Source organism: Eretmochelys imbricata, chromosome 1, assembly GCF_965152235.1.
Source record: "Eretmochelys imbricata isolate rEreImb1 chromosome 1, rEreImb1.hap1, whole genome shotgun sequence".
Classification (NCBI taxonomy): Eukaryota; Metazoa; Chordata; order Testudines; family Cheloniidae; genus Eretmochelys; species Eretmochelys imbricata.
This window is the reverse complement of record NC_135572.1, coordinates 30,124,501-30,139,185: the sequence shown is the minus strand read 5'-3', so window position 1 is coordinate 30,139,185 and position 14,685 is coordinate 30,124,501. Positions and strand designations below refer to the sequence as shown.

The following is a 14,685-nucleotide window of genomic DNA, read 5'->3' as shown; positions in this document are numbered from 1 at the left end:
GCTTCACAGGAATATAAAAAGATAAGTCCCTGCCCAAAGGAGCTTACAGTTTAAATGGGGAAAATTAAAACAAAATTCAGCACAATGGGCATGTGTGAAAAAGGGTGTGTCTTACTGAGCACATAACTGAATGACAGGAGAATTAGCTGTACTACATTTAAAAGCCAGGTTTAAGCATATTCTTACATTTGTAAGTGGGTCCAGATTTGGGAACGTACAGAAGTTAAAGAACAAAATACAGGACAGTGCTTTCACTTTAATTTAGTCATGACTTAATTTGGTCCAATCCTCTGGAACCAAACCAAATACAAGGAATGGATCCAACAGAATCAGTTACAGATCAATCATTTCACTATCCTACTGAATTCCTGTCTCCATTTTTTTCCTGTGTATTGTGAAAGGTTTTGTCATGGATTCATCCCGAAAGCCAAGCTACGATCACGCGCTGTAGCCAGCCGATGGTTGGAGTGAGTGGAAAGCGAAGCAAAGAGGATGAAAAGTATCTTCAGTCCATCATGGATTCCAATGCTCAGTCCCATAAAATCTTCATCTTTGACGCGAGGCCTAGCGTTAATGCCGTAGCCAATAAGGTTAGATGTGCTCTCTCAGCAGCAGAGGATGTTGCAATTCAGAGTTAGCCTACTGCCCTCCTTTAATATTATCCGTGTGGACGAAGATGGGGTTGCCGTGGTAGAATTGTTGCATTGACAATGGCTCCAATTGTGCAGCTAGATTTGTGCAGGAAGACCCTTGCCACCTACACAGAGTCCTGCTGATGTCAGTGGAACTCTGTGTAGGTGGAAGGATCCACCTACATGAATCCAGTTGCAGGATCAGGGCCTCAGAATGTAGAGGAAGAAAAGACCTCTAAGCCAGCCACAGAGGGTTTAAGAACAGGCTTAGTTCAGGGTGTTTTGTTCAGAACAGAGATTCTGGCACCTTGAATCTTGGATGCTTCTGTTTTTCTGTGCCCAGCAGCTTGGGCCTGTTTCTGAAAGTGTTGAGCACCCTCTGTGCATATTGTCTTTAACAGGACCTGTGGATGTTCAGGACCATTGAAAATAGGGCCTGAGACACCTCGAGCTGGGCATCTGAAATCCATGGTCGCTTTTGAAAATGTGATGACCTGTCGTGTGATTTATCAGAGTCAGACAGTCAGTGGAATGACTAATAAAGCAGCCCAGGACCAGACCCGTGTTTTAATGTTGTTATGTAGCATACAATAGATATCGGGCTTTGTTTACATGCAAGAATCCCTTTTCTGCCTAGGATCTGGATTTTCTCTATGTTCATCACCCTTTAAAGGACAATTACCAGTGGGAAAAATGCAGCCCTTCCCATAGGATCCCAAAGTGGGACTGCCAGACTGTAGCATAGTGAGTCTGATGAATTTGTAACTTCAGCGGTGGTAACTAATAATTATCAAAAATAAAAATTAACCTTTGTATATGATATTCAGCAGTTTAACATAGGTACAAATTATAGTATTAAGGAAAAACCATTTCTGCAGGAAAAATCTATTAAAGATTATGTACAGGAATAGCCTTGTCCCTGTTTGTAAAATGAATACAATGCATAGGTCTGTTTCCTGCTTTCTTTCATCAGGATTTTGATAGCCTATTTGTAATTGTTTTGATAATACAGGACAAATATTATTTGATATGTAAATGCTACTGGGTTGAAAGACCAAACACAATTTTGTTGATGATTTTCTATGGGTTTGTTTTTGTTTCCCAGGCTAAAGGAGGGGGCTATGAAAGTGAGGATGCCTATCAGAATGCAGAATTAGTTTTCTTGGACATTCACAATATTCATGTTATGAGAGAATCATTGAGAAAACTGAAGGAGATTGTATATCCTAACATTGAGGAGACTCATTGGCTGTCCAATTTGGAATCGACTCATTGGCTGGAACATATCAAGGTGTGCATGTGTTTTAGTATCCGTGATGTATGTATCTATCTAACTGAAAGGAGGGGTCATTCTACTTTCTACTTCTATAAAAGCAGAAGAGTCTGTCTACTCCTGGGGCAGCTGCGAAGCAGCTGCTACTTTGTGTTTCATTTCAGACTCAGAATATTACAGAATAAGACCCTGATCCTGCAAAGACTTACACATGTGCTTAACTTTATGCACTCTCAGGAGTTCCACTGCGGTCAATGGGAAGTTCATTGGGACTCATAATGAGTAAAGTTAAGCACATGCATATAGGTAAGCACATGTTGGGATTGGGGCCAAAGTCCAAGTTTTCTGTCTCACAGAGACTTTATATTAGTTCTTTCTTTCATTCTTGTTTTTCTTACTCTCTATAAAAGTAATCTGCACTAAAAATATATGTTTTTCACTTTGTATGGGAGAAAATATAAATGGCACCAGATGAATTATTAAGTCGTTTTCATCCCCCAGAAGGAAATCTTTTAAAATAAGATTCTCTATAATCCTGATAAACCAAGAGAGAGAAAGAAATGAGGGGCCTATTTGTGTAAAGTGCTGAGTACCATCAGCTTCCCCTGCTTTAGGTGGGTATTAAGGGCTCCCAGTTGCAAACAGCTCTAGAGAGAGAGAGAAAAAGCCATTTATGTATAAATAAGAAGCTTTCAGCTGCCACATTAACATAGATTTTTGCTAGATTTGGCCTACGATTTTTATCCTATGTTGTTGTTTCACTGAAAATCAGCAAGGGTTTTTCCTCTCCAGAATGTGAATTTGGTATGTGAGTACATACTACACAGTTGTCCCAGGGAAAGCCAGTAGTTTCAAGTCTAAAAGTAGGAGGCAGCAAGCCAAATCTTTGGGAAGAGTAGTACACTATCTTGTTTGTCCTGCACTGTTCCTTACAGCTGAATAGTTTGATGTCAGCTGTTCAGTTGGCAGAACATATTTAGCCAGAGTAAATCAGTATTCTATGGGTGCGTGTGTTTATAGATAGCTGTTTTGGGGGGGTGAATAACCTATTAATGTAAAAATGCCCAATGCACTAACACAAGGGTGAGCAAACTTTTTGGCCGGAGGGCCACATCCGGGTGAGGAAATTGCTTGCATGGCCGGGGCAAGGATGCTGAGGTGCGGGGTGTGGAAGGGGGTGCGGTGTGCAGGAAGGGGCTCAGGGCAAGGGGTTGGGGCAGAGGAGGGGTGCGGGGCATATGAGGGGGCTCACGGAAGGGGGTTAGGGTGCAGGAGGGGGCTCAGGCAGGGGGTTGGGGCGCAGGAGGCGGCAGGGGGCTCAGGGCAGGGAGTTGGGGTGCGGTGTGCAGGAGGGGTTCAGGCTCCGGCTCAGCACCACTTACCTAGAGCGGCTCCAGGGTGGCAGCGGCATGCACCGGGGCCAGGACCGGCTCCCTGCATGCTTGCCCCGGGGCTGCGCCGCACCGCACCGCTCTGGGAAGCGGCTGGCACCATGTCGCCGCGCCGCCCCTGGGAGTCGGGGGAGTGGGGAGGGCTTCACGTGTTTCCCTCGCCTGTAGGTACCTCCCCCGAAGCTCGCATTAGCCACGGTAACCCATTCCTGGCCAATGGGAGCTTTGGGAGAGGTACCCACAGGCAAGAGCAACATACGGAGCTCTCTGCTGCCCCACCCCCACCCCCAGGGGCTGCAGCGATGTGGTGTGGCCGCGTCCCGGAGCAGCGCGGAGCCCGCGGAGGTGGCAATCCCACAGGCCGCATCCAAAGCCCCGAGGGGCCAGATCTGGCTCGCAAGCCGTAGTTTGCTCACCCCTGCACTAACACTTGGAACAAGGGCTTGTCTACATGGGGAAATTGACCAGTTTAGCTACAGTGGGAATAATTATTCCAGCTATACCAGCCAGTTTCCCTATGTACACAAGCCCCAAGTCTCACTCATCTGACAAAATTAGATTACCTATATTTGCAGGGTTAGCACATAAAGGTCAACTCCCTGAAATTATGCATTTACAGGAAAAAAGGATAGTACAGAACTGTTCTTGGAAAAGCAGGCTCGACAGTTTCTTCCTGTGGGAAAATACAACCAATCTAGGTTTCCCATGGACACTACTGCTGTAGCCGAGACAAGGGACTTGGTTACAGCAGCGCTGTTCCCTGACATGATTAAAACAGGATTAAAATTTTAGCATAGATGGGATTTAATTGTGTCCAGGGAACTGGGTTTAAATTCTGGACTGTCCAAGTATTTCATCTGGCTACTGGGACACTTCCAGAGTCATGTCTACCCTACAACTTGTAACCTCACTAGGGCATAACCACCCTGTAACCAAGCTCCTGTCTCAGTTACAATTGTGAAGCTTGGGCCTGATTCCAAAAGTGTTGACATGGCCCTTGGGCCTGATTCCAAAAGTCCCTAGACATGGCCCTTGTCTTGTCTAGTGGTGTCACCGGCAATTCTCCACTTGTAGTTCATATTCTATGGAGAAACTTCACTAGTGCCCTGTCTGTGTTTCAGCTAATTCTTGCCGGCGCTCTTCGGATTGCTGATAAGGTGGAGTCGGGGAAAACCTCTGTGGTTGTGCACTGCAGCGACGGCTGGGACCGAACAGCTCAGCTCACTTCTCTGTCCATGCTCATTCTCGATGGCTACTATCGAACAATAAGGGGGTTCGAGGTGCTTGTGGAGAAGGAATGGCTGAGCTTTGGGCACAGATTTCAGCTGGTGAGTCAATAGCCTTTTGAGCAGATTCAGTTGCTAGGTGTTGAATGAAGAGCATCTCACTGGATTAGTGACATAGGCAAAAGGTCTATATATGTTCCTTTAATCAATGTTACTTGATCAGAGCTGAGCTCAGAGTAAAGGTGAATGGCACTGAAAAGCATTATATCCTTCAGGTTTCAGAGTAGCAGCCGTGTTAGTCTGTATCCGCAAAAAGAACAGGAGTACTTGTGGTACCTTAGAGACTAACAAATTTATTTGAGCATAATTTTTCATGAACTACAGCTCACTCGTTGATTTTTGCTCATTGTCCTTAGATTGCAGTCAGTTGATGTTGGTTAATGTTATCTGATCTAATACTGTATCTAATACTTACCTGTGGCACTGATTTCATTATGTGATCTTGGGTGGTCACTTAACAGTTTTCCCATCTTCTTACTTGTGATGTTATCCCCCGTTTTACATGTGGGGAAACTGAGGTAGTCGAGTGATTGACGGCCCAATCCAGCAAAACAGTAAACCATGTGCTTAAACTGTAAGGAGATGATTAGTCCCATCTATAAAAGGGAGATAACGATGCTGATCTTCTCTGTAAAGCACTTTGAGATCTACATATGAAAAGTATTCTATAAGAGAGAGGTATTATTATTACCTACATGCTTAAGACCAGAAGAGTGGCTCTTCTGGGTCAGACCAATGGTCCATTTGGCCCACTATCCCGTCTTCCAGCAATGGCTAATGTCAGGTGCTCCAGAAGGAACGAACAGAACAGGGCAGTTATTGAGTGATCCATCTCGTCGTCCAGCCCCAGCTTCTGGCAAACGGAGGTTTAGGGACAACCGGAGCATGGGGTTGTGTCCCTGACCATCTTGGCTAATAGCCATTGAACTTATCTAATTCTTTTTTTGAACCCAGCTACACTTTTGGCCTTCACAATATCTCCTGGCAATGAGTTCCATAGGTTTGCTGTGCATTGTATGTACTTGTATGTACAAGTACTTCCTTTGTTTGTTTTAAACCTGCTGCCTGTTAATTTCATTGGGTGATCCCTTGTTCTTGTGTTGTATGAAGAGGTAAATAACACTTCTCTATTCACTCTCGCCACACCATTCATAGACCTATTCTGTCATTCCTATATATTTTGTACCCTGGTATTACTGTGTCCCATTGATTATCATTCCACCAAGTTTCTGTGAGGGCTATTATATCAATATACTCATTTAATACCAGGCACTCAAGTTCACCCATTTTAGGATTTAGACATCAGCATTTGTATCCAAGCACTTATAAAAAGTTGTCAATATTAAGTTGGGTACAATTGCGTGCCTTCATGTGATGTAACTGAATGGGACTCTTTTTCATCTGAATTTTCTCTGGACTTCCTACATGTACTTTATCAATTTCTATCCTCTCCTCTTTAGTAGGGATATAGATTATCCGCCTCTAATAAATCCTCCCCTAATGGATGTCTCCATCCAGACCGTGTGGTCCTCCGCACCTCTCAGCCTTCCCCCAGCCTTTAATTTAAAAAGTCTTCTACGACCTCTATGGCTTCAGTGCTTGCTGAATTGGGACCTTAAGTGATTTGCCCAAGGCCATGCATCCAGGTCAGTGTCAGAGGCCTACTTCTTAGAGGCACTTTCATAACTACCTCTCATGGGGTGGTGAGGATGAGCAAGTGTTTGTACAGGGCTTGGCAGCTAGGAAGTGCTATGTTATAATTATCATTAGGGGCTGTGTTTCTGTGTAACGCTTGGCTCCATTATATTGTACTACTGATTGAAGAGGAGGATGATGATATATATAATTGAAAGGAACAAAAGTTTAAACTTTTTCTAGTCTAGTTTGAACTCTAGCTGGTAAATGAAATCCATGTCGGAATAACATCTGGAGCTTCTATTCAGATCACTTTTGTTTTTAGTTCTTTCTTAAGTGCACTTAATATGTCCCTCAGAAATGATCTCACTTCAAATACTAGAGGACTAGCTGTCCAGAACTTCTGCACTTACTAATATAAACACAGCAAAATCAGGACACTTTTAGACTATCTTACAGCTATTGCGGGCTGCTGCATTGGTAACCCAGGTACACAGAATCCAAGCTATTTTTGTGAAGCACTGTATTAGTTCATGTTCTTTTTTTGTTTTGCATCAGAGAGTTGGCCATGGAGATAAGAATCATGCAGATGCAGACAGATCTCCCGTATTTCTCCAGTTCATTGATTGTGTCTGGCAAATGACAAGACAGGTAAATTTCTAAGCTGCAAACATGCTTTATGCAGGACTTAGATGGGTGTGTCTGGCCAGTAATCTTGCTGTTCAACTTTGAAATTAAAATACAGCATCCTCTGTGTGGCTTTTTTGTTCTTTTCTGTTTTTGTTTGGGTATAATTGTCAAAAGTGACTAAGTGAGTTAGGAGCCTAACTGTCATCATTTAATCCGTATGGGATTTAGGAGCCTAAGTGACTAAGACACTTTTGAAAATCAGACTTAAGCTCCTTAATCATTTTGTGACTTTTGAAAAATTTATTTTCCCCAAGTGGCATTAATTGTGTGAGAGGAGACGGGATTGAAGACAGCTGGGTTTTGTTTCACTTTAACATGTTCTAAAAGTGAATGCATTGCTCCTAAATTGTGAATGATTATGCACTGGAGTCTCCTTTACCCACAGACCATGTACTGTACGAGCAGGGCCACTTAAATTTCTTCTGCTCTGGAGGGAACATCTCCAGGGGCTTAGAGTGAGAGCCATGCCGCTGTGTCCACTCTGCACTTGGCCTCTGCGCCAGGGCCTGTAGGTTGTATTTTTATCCTTTAGACAAAGGTGCCTAGACACCATTGAAAAAAACGACCTATGATAAAAATGGTGAACAGGGATGCCATTTTAGATGGTACTTTTCAGTCGCCAAACAGGAGAGGTGGCAGCATGTCCCTTTCTTGGATGTTGCTAAAGCATCCTTCTCAGTGGTCGTCTTAATCCTTCTCTCATCAAGTTCCTTGGGAGGAGTAGGTGTTTGGGATGGACTGAATGGCAGCTGATGACGTAGACGCATAGGCATCAGAGATGGAAAAGACCTGTTATATCATCTAGCCTTGGGAATAGGGCTCAGAAGCCAGGGAGGACAGGATGGTAAGGGGTACAGAACAAGATTTTCTGCTGTCCCCTTGTTTCCCGCACCACACCGTTTCAACCCACCCCACCCTCACACTTCTCTCTGTCCCCTGACCCTGCTCTGACTGCACCCTCACCCACCCACACATACACCATATCACGCTCGCACACAACTCCAGATCCGGCCCACCTTCCTTACTGCATAGCTCTGCCCTGACTCAAAAAAAAATGGGGATGCAGTTTTCACAACTCCCCCCCCACCCCCCCAGGTTTTCCACCTTCTATAGAGCGAGTCAGAATTATTCAATATTCAGAAAAGTTCTGATTAAATTTTGAAAAACTATTTTTAAAACAAAAGGGGGAAAAATGTAGTGAAGTTTTGTATCTGTTTTCCAAGCAGCTCAGATTATTGTTATACATGTGTATTACAGTACACCTAGAGGCTTCAGCCAATGTTAAGGCCTTGCATGTGATGGCAATTCCTAGGTTCCCACGACCTATTCCCAACATGTGAACTGGTTTCATGGCCTTCTGCTGCAGCCTCATGGAAAACTTCCAATTGGATGCGTGAATTGTTTCCATTTAAATAGATAGAGCTTTCACTCCTACTTAGAGTTTGTTTATTTTATATCTGCGGCACCCTTTTGTTCATAACCTCATTAAAGTTCTGGCATTAGAGACCTGCATAAACTGCAAGCTCCAGTTTAAGCAGCTCTGGGTGTATATAAATGCAGTGATCAGACTCTTCGGGCCTCTGGCTTTTGCTCAGAATTCCTTACTGCACATGTAAAGCAGATTTTTGAGCAAAGCGTTTGTTCTCAGAAAGTAGTAATATGATTTTGGAGACAGAGGCAGCCAAATAACACAAACAAATCCGAAATTAGAAATGCATAGGGGGTATATTCAGCTCATTAACTAACACAATTGACTGTTATAGTGGTGTGTGTGTTTATTAGCAACAAGCAATGTACTAACAAAAATAAACACGCAATCTTCCTGGTTGTGTTTGAAGTTTCCTACCGCATTTGAATTCAATGACTGTTTCCTGATGATCATTCTGGACCACCTGTACAGCTGTTTGTTTGGGACCTTCCTGTGTAGCAGTGAGCAGCAGAGGGTGAAGGAGGTAAGGGCTCACCTCTTTCCAAGAATAATGCAATTCCTCAATGTTCCTAAAATGGGTGAATGATGCTGATGGCATTGTTCACGTTCCCAGTGACTCCAGTGGGAGCAAGTTTTGGCCCTAACAGGTCTTCCAGCTGAACGCTGGCATTCAGGATTCTTTCCCCCTGTAAACTGGTGTAAACTACTCAGAGCTTAATTTCTGTACTTCAGACTTGTGTACATTTCAGCGTATTCAGAATCTCTAAAGGCACCTTCAACCATTAGCCTCTGTCTTAACAGCTATCACTTGCCTAGGAGATGTTTATCAAAAGTTCAAATAAAATCATCCTTTCAACTCCCTGCCCAGGAATACTAGAAAGTTTATACACTGATTGTATAAACTAAAATGTGTGCACAGTCCTACCGTGTCACACCCAGCAGACCATATGGCAGTAACAGGGTGCCAGGTGTGCCCTTTTCCTTGGAGAGAATGGAACTGCCGGCTACTGGGAGGAATGTGGCTGTACCTTGTTACATCGGATGGTTCCGTGCTCTAGCCTGGCCTACCTTGGCAGAGCTTAAAGCAGTTACAAGACCCAAAGTGCAAGCGGAGGAATGTTGGGTACATTTGCATGACTTAAAACACTAAGCCAAAGTTACATGTACAACCCCAACCTGAAATCAAAAGGAAAACGAATGGCGCTCGCTCAGTCTCCACTTGCTGGAAGCACCATTTAATTACACAAAGGCTGCATCTACACTAGGGAAAATGGCATCTGTAATTCTCCCCTGGGGATGGCAACAGTGGAGGTTGTAGTCTAGTCAGGACTATGGTGTTTAATCGCTGTGTTGCATAGATGTGCACTGAGCTGAATTTGACAACACAGTGGTCAGAATCACTATTAAAACCGCATTGCTGGTGAATTGTGTGTCCCAGTTTTCCCAGTGTACATGGGGCTTGAACATTTGTCATTCCAGCTTCAGAAAACCCCATCTCCTCTCCAGGCAGCCTTCCCCTTTTTGTGCCAATGATGATTCCCTTGATTGTGTTGCAGGTTGAGATGAAATAAGGGATGTTTGCATGCCACAGTGTGTATACGCCTGCCTCCATGTGTTTATAGTCTAGAAAAAAGCATACAATGTCTTTTTTTTAGTTATGAAAAGGCAGCCAGATTTTTATTAATAGTAAACATATGTATATGCTGGTATAAATAGTCAAAACTGTGCAGATAAATACTAGTGTTCATATGGCTGGGTATGTAAAACAGGTTTTATTTTTTTCCTTAAAGAACCTTCCAAAAAAGACACTGTCATTGTGGTCTTACATCAATAGCCAACTTGAAGACTTCACTAATCCCTTGTACGTGTGCTACTCCAACCATGTCTTGTATCCTGTGGCCAGCATGCGCCACCTAGAGCTTTGGGTGGGATATTACATCAGATGGAATCCAAGGATGAAACCACAGGTGACCATTTTGTTTCTAAAATACTGTGTGTGTCAAAAATCTTGCCTCTGATGTTCCTAAGGAACCAGTCACCTTGGCACCTGGGAGCTGCACTACCTTCCAAGCCCAAGCTGCCACAGCTTAAATTTAAAAACAAAACCTAATTGCAAGCAATGTACCTGCAACGTGTGTAATTGAACTAGGTGCCTAACTTTAGTTTTAAAAATATCAGCCAGGATTTTAAAAACTGGGTGTCTGACTTTAGACTCCCAGGTAAGTGGACTGGAAATCCCTGGGAGCTGTAGACGCTCAGCACTTTGAGAAATCAAATCACTTGAGCAGGCGTAGCATTTTCAGAAGCATCAGGTCCCGCTTACTGGAGGGACTCAGGCACCCAAGCCTCATTGAACGTCAATGGGACTTAGTCTCGCAAATCACTGAGGCACTTTGGAAATGTTTGCCCTAGATGCGTAAAGAGAGACTTTGGGGCCTAACTTTATGCATTCACTTCTGAAAATCTTGGTCACTAGAAATCAGAAGCAGTGTATTTAAGCATTTAGAACAAGATAGAGATACTTAAAAGAATCTCCAAAGTGCCCTTATTCGACATCTACTGAATTAATTATCAGCAGCATTGAGATGCCAAGGGGAGAGGTGACTGAGAGATCTGCAGGTCTCAGCTTTTACAATTCACAATGTTTATGTTATTACCCTGCTAGTTTGTCTCATTCCCAAATCAGCTTTGTAAATAAAATACAGCCACTGAGGCCAAGAAGCATCAGGGCCCTGGAACTAGCAGGCTGTGAGAGTGCCGGTGACAGAAAAGTGGCAAGGTATGTGGAAGTCAGAACAGCTAATTAATTTGCTTATGCGCTGTGGGTAAGAGGAGAGGATGGCATAACCCTTATACCCTACAAACTAAAAAATGGACAAAGAGCAACTGAGGCAGTAATGACATCTAGTGGTTTAGCAGGCTTGGCCTATGCAGCCTTTTATTGTCACTCAGCTGCACGTTCCTTTGCATTGCAGGAGCCTGTCCACAGTCGATACAAGGAACTTCTTGCCAAACGGGCTGAGTTGCAGAAGAAAGTAGAGGAGCTCCAGAGAGAGATTACCAACCGATCAACCTCATCCTCGGAGAGAGCTGGCTCTCCTGCACAGTGTGTCACTCCTGTACAAACAGTTGTATAATATGGACTTCTATTAAGTATTTCCCAGGACCACCTTAAAAGGGCAGCTCTAATAGGAAACCCTTTGAATTTAGATCCTGGTGTCTTGGAGACATCAACCACCTTATTTATTACATTTCTCTCCAGGGTAATTTATTAGTATTGTAGCACTAGAGGAAGCTTAAGCTAAAAAAAGGGCAGATCCCATGCAATTATCTTGGTGGCTAGATGATGCTAAAACTAATTGCACTTGTCACCTAAAAACAAAACCTAGAGCTCTCACTGACTTAGCTGTTAGAAATCATTTTGCTTTGAATGAGCAACTATTGCTTGGAAGGAAGTATTCTGTAAGCAAAGTATCTACAGAGGAGGAGGACAATGAAAATTCTCCACCTTGCTGAAAAGAAACGAAAAGAGACTGAAGTAAGAAATCAGTCTGCAGAATTCATATCTGACTCAAACGTTTAGAATATAGCCATTGAATAGCTTGACTTATCAATGTCAATATACATATAACTATCAGTTGAATTGTTTTGCCAACGTGTCACTGAAAAACAGATGCTGATAGGACCTGAATAATAGAATGCTTTTTACTATTTAGATAGATAGGAAAGAACCAATCACTGGTATACATCAGAGGAAGCTAGGCCAAGTTCTGTGACTTTACTTCTGTCATGGAGGTGGAACTTAAAAGAAACAGACTTGTTTTTTAGGTATATACCCAATACTGCAAAGTGATGCCTTATTTACAGGAAGGGCAGCTTCTACCTGTAGGACATGGTAGTGGATGAGCCCCTCGTATCCCTCAGCTTGTCCTTTTTGGGACCAAGTTTATCTCCATCCCCCTCACCTGGAATCGTCACTTATTTTCACCCAGTTCAGTACTATGAAGCAGATGTTAATTACTGAGGGGGTGGGAAACAGATCCCCATAGTTTCTGCATTTTTTTTTGTGTGTATGCACCTCAGATGCAAGAGCTGGCAAAGTAAATGATATAAAACAGGGCAAGTGCAACACGTGCTGGGATCAACTCAATTTAATTTTGCTTAGGTAAGTGTAAATAGTTATTTCCGTATTTCAGTATGGGATCATGATGATGTGCTTAAAATTCAAACTGACTGTTTTACTTCTCTTCCGTTGACAGTAAGCGTATCGACCAAAGAAAGCTTTCTGCATGTATTACAATCGCCATGTAAAAGTAGCCGTCAGTTGATGGAGGTGTGTAGCCTGCTAGCATATTTCAGCACTAGCTTAATAACTTTTTACACTGTCAGAGAAGAGAATACAGTGGACTTAGAACAAAGAATCATTGTCATCGGCACAATGATCAATTAAACTTTGTCCAAAATCAATGTTAATAACTTTATTGTAGAAATCAGGGTGAAAACAGTCAATTTTCTGGTGATTACTTTTGTTGAACTGATTTTTTTCATTTTAATCGTGTCTTTCCAAATACATGCATATGCACTTGAATGAGGAGGTTGGGGGGGTGTAGCAAAAGTCAACCTATTTATAAGGGCTTTTTAGCTTTGCCTCTAGCTCTCATTTCCATATGCAGCTGTATGTTTTGATCAGAGTAAAAAGAACAGGAGTACTTGTGGCATCTTAGAGACTAACAAATTTATTTAAGCATAACCTTTCATGGGCTACAGCCCACTTCATCAGATGCATAAAATGGAACATATAGTAAGAAGATATACATACATACAAAGCACATGAAAAGGTGGAAGTTGTCATACCAACTCTAAGAGGCTAATTAATTAAGATGAGCTATTATCAGCAGGAGAAAAAACTTTTGTAATGATAATCAAGATGGCCTATTTCAGACAGTTGACAAGAAGGTGTGAGGATACTTAACATGAGAAAGAGATTCAATTTTGGTAATGACCCAGCCACTCCCAGACTCTAGTCAAGTCCAAGTTAATAGTATCTAGTTTACAAATTAATTCCAGTTCAGCAGTTTGACCTGCTGAAGGTTGAAACAACATACTGGACTTCTACATAGAGTGCTTCCGTTGACCTGCACAGGCTGAAATTGTGGAAAAGCAGCATTACTTGCCCCATAACCTCAGCCGTCCTGAACACAATGCCATCAACAGCCTCAGGAACAACTCTGACATCATAATCAAAAAGGCTGACAAAGGAGGTGCTGTTGTCATCATGAATAAATTGGAATTTAACAGTACCAGACTTAAAGGTGGCAATTTTGCAACAGAAAACTTCAAAAACAGACTCCAGTGAGAAACTGCTGAACTGGAATTAATTTGCAAACTGGATACCATTAACTTGGGCTTGAATAGACACGGGGAGTGGCTGGGTCATTACCCAAACTGAATCTATTTCCCCATGTTAAGTATCCTCACACCTTCTTGTCAACTGTCTGAAATGGGCCATCTTGATTATCACAACAAGTTTTTTTTTCCCTCCTGCTGATAATAGCTCATCTTAATTAATTAGCCTCTTAGAGTTGGTATGGCAACTTCAACCTTTTCATGTTCTTTGTATGTATATATATCTTCTTACTATATGTTCCATTCTATGCATATGATGAAGTGAGCTGTAGCCCACGAAAGCTTATGCTTAAATAAATTGCCACACGTAGTCCTGTTCTTTTTGCAGATACAGACAAACACAACTTGATCAGAGTAGTTTGGCAGATATTGTGCAGTCAGCATATGTATATTGCCTCTAAGGCAGTGTCATTTCCTTTGGAAAGCTACTTGTGTTTTACTGTGTGCCTCCCTCTTCCGCAGCTATGTCAATCCATTAGGCTGAAGTCTTCTCTCTTGTGGATGGCCTAGCATTAGATGAAGTGTAAACATCACTGAATGTTAGTTAGGGTAACATGATCCTTAATGAGACTTTTTTTTTTTAATCAGGATATATTGATTCTTTGCACCATATGATGTATGGGGAGTGTACAGCTTGCTTTAAGTTCACAAGAGAGACACACACACACACTGTTGGCCTGCCCTCAGATGCCATCAATATATAAAATGGGTCTGTCTTAGGTTCTCAGATACTACAGTGCAGTATAAGAACCTCTCTGGAATAGTCATTTACCTCTTTACTCTCACTTTGGCAGTTTCACTAGGTATGCATTGTTGTTTCCTGAAGGTTAATACTACGTGGTAAGTGGCTGTAGTTTTTCTCCTGGGGCCCTGCTCTCGCTCCCAACAGTATTTGTTCGTTATAAAACAAAAGACCTGAATGTTGACATGTCAGTCATATCAC

General features: G+C 42.6%; 1 protein-coding gene across 6 annotated transcripts in view; it reads left to right on the top strand.

Moving 5' to 3' along the window:
* Window positions 1–11,510, top strand: part of MTMR2 (myotubularin related protein 2) — a 78,193-nt gene extending 66,683 nt beyond the window's left edge. For 3 of the 6 annotated variants that reach the window (XM_077805545.1, XM_077805537.1, XM_077805521.1), the window contains 7 exons: window positions 402–590; window positions 1,738–1,923; window positions 4,418–4,624; window positions 6,776–6,868; window positions 8,746–8,859; window positions 10,127–10,303; window positions 11,312–11,510. In XM_077805545.1, the coding sequence (XP_077661671.1) occupies window positions 402–590; window positions 1,738–1,923; window positions 4,418–4,624; window positions 6,776–6,868; window positions 8,746–8,859; window positions 10,127–10,303; window positions 11,312–11,473 (1,128 nt within the window). In that variant the 3' untranslated portion in view covers window positions 11,474–11,510. The remainder of the gene's footprint in view (window positions 1–401; window positions 591–1,737; window positions 1,924–4,417; window positions 4,625–6,775; window positions 6,869–8,745; window positions 8,860–10,126; window positions 10,304–11,311) is intronic. The other 3 variants (XM_077805551.1, XM_077805559.1, XM_077805530.1) reach the window with 3 other exon arrangements.
* Window positions 11,511–14,685: the final 3,175 nt, after the last annotated feature.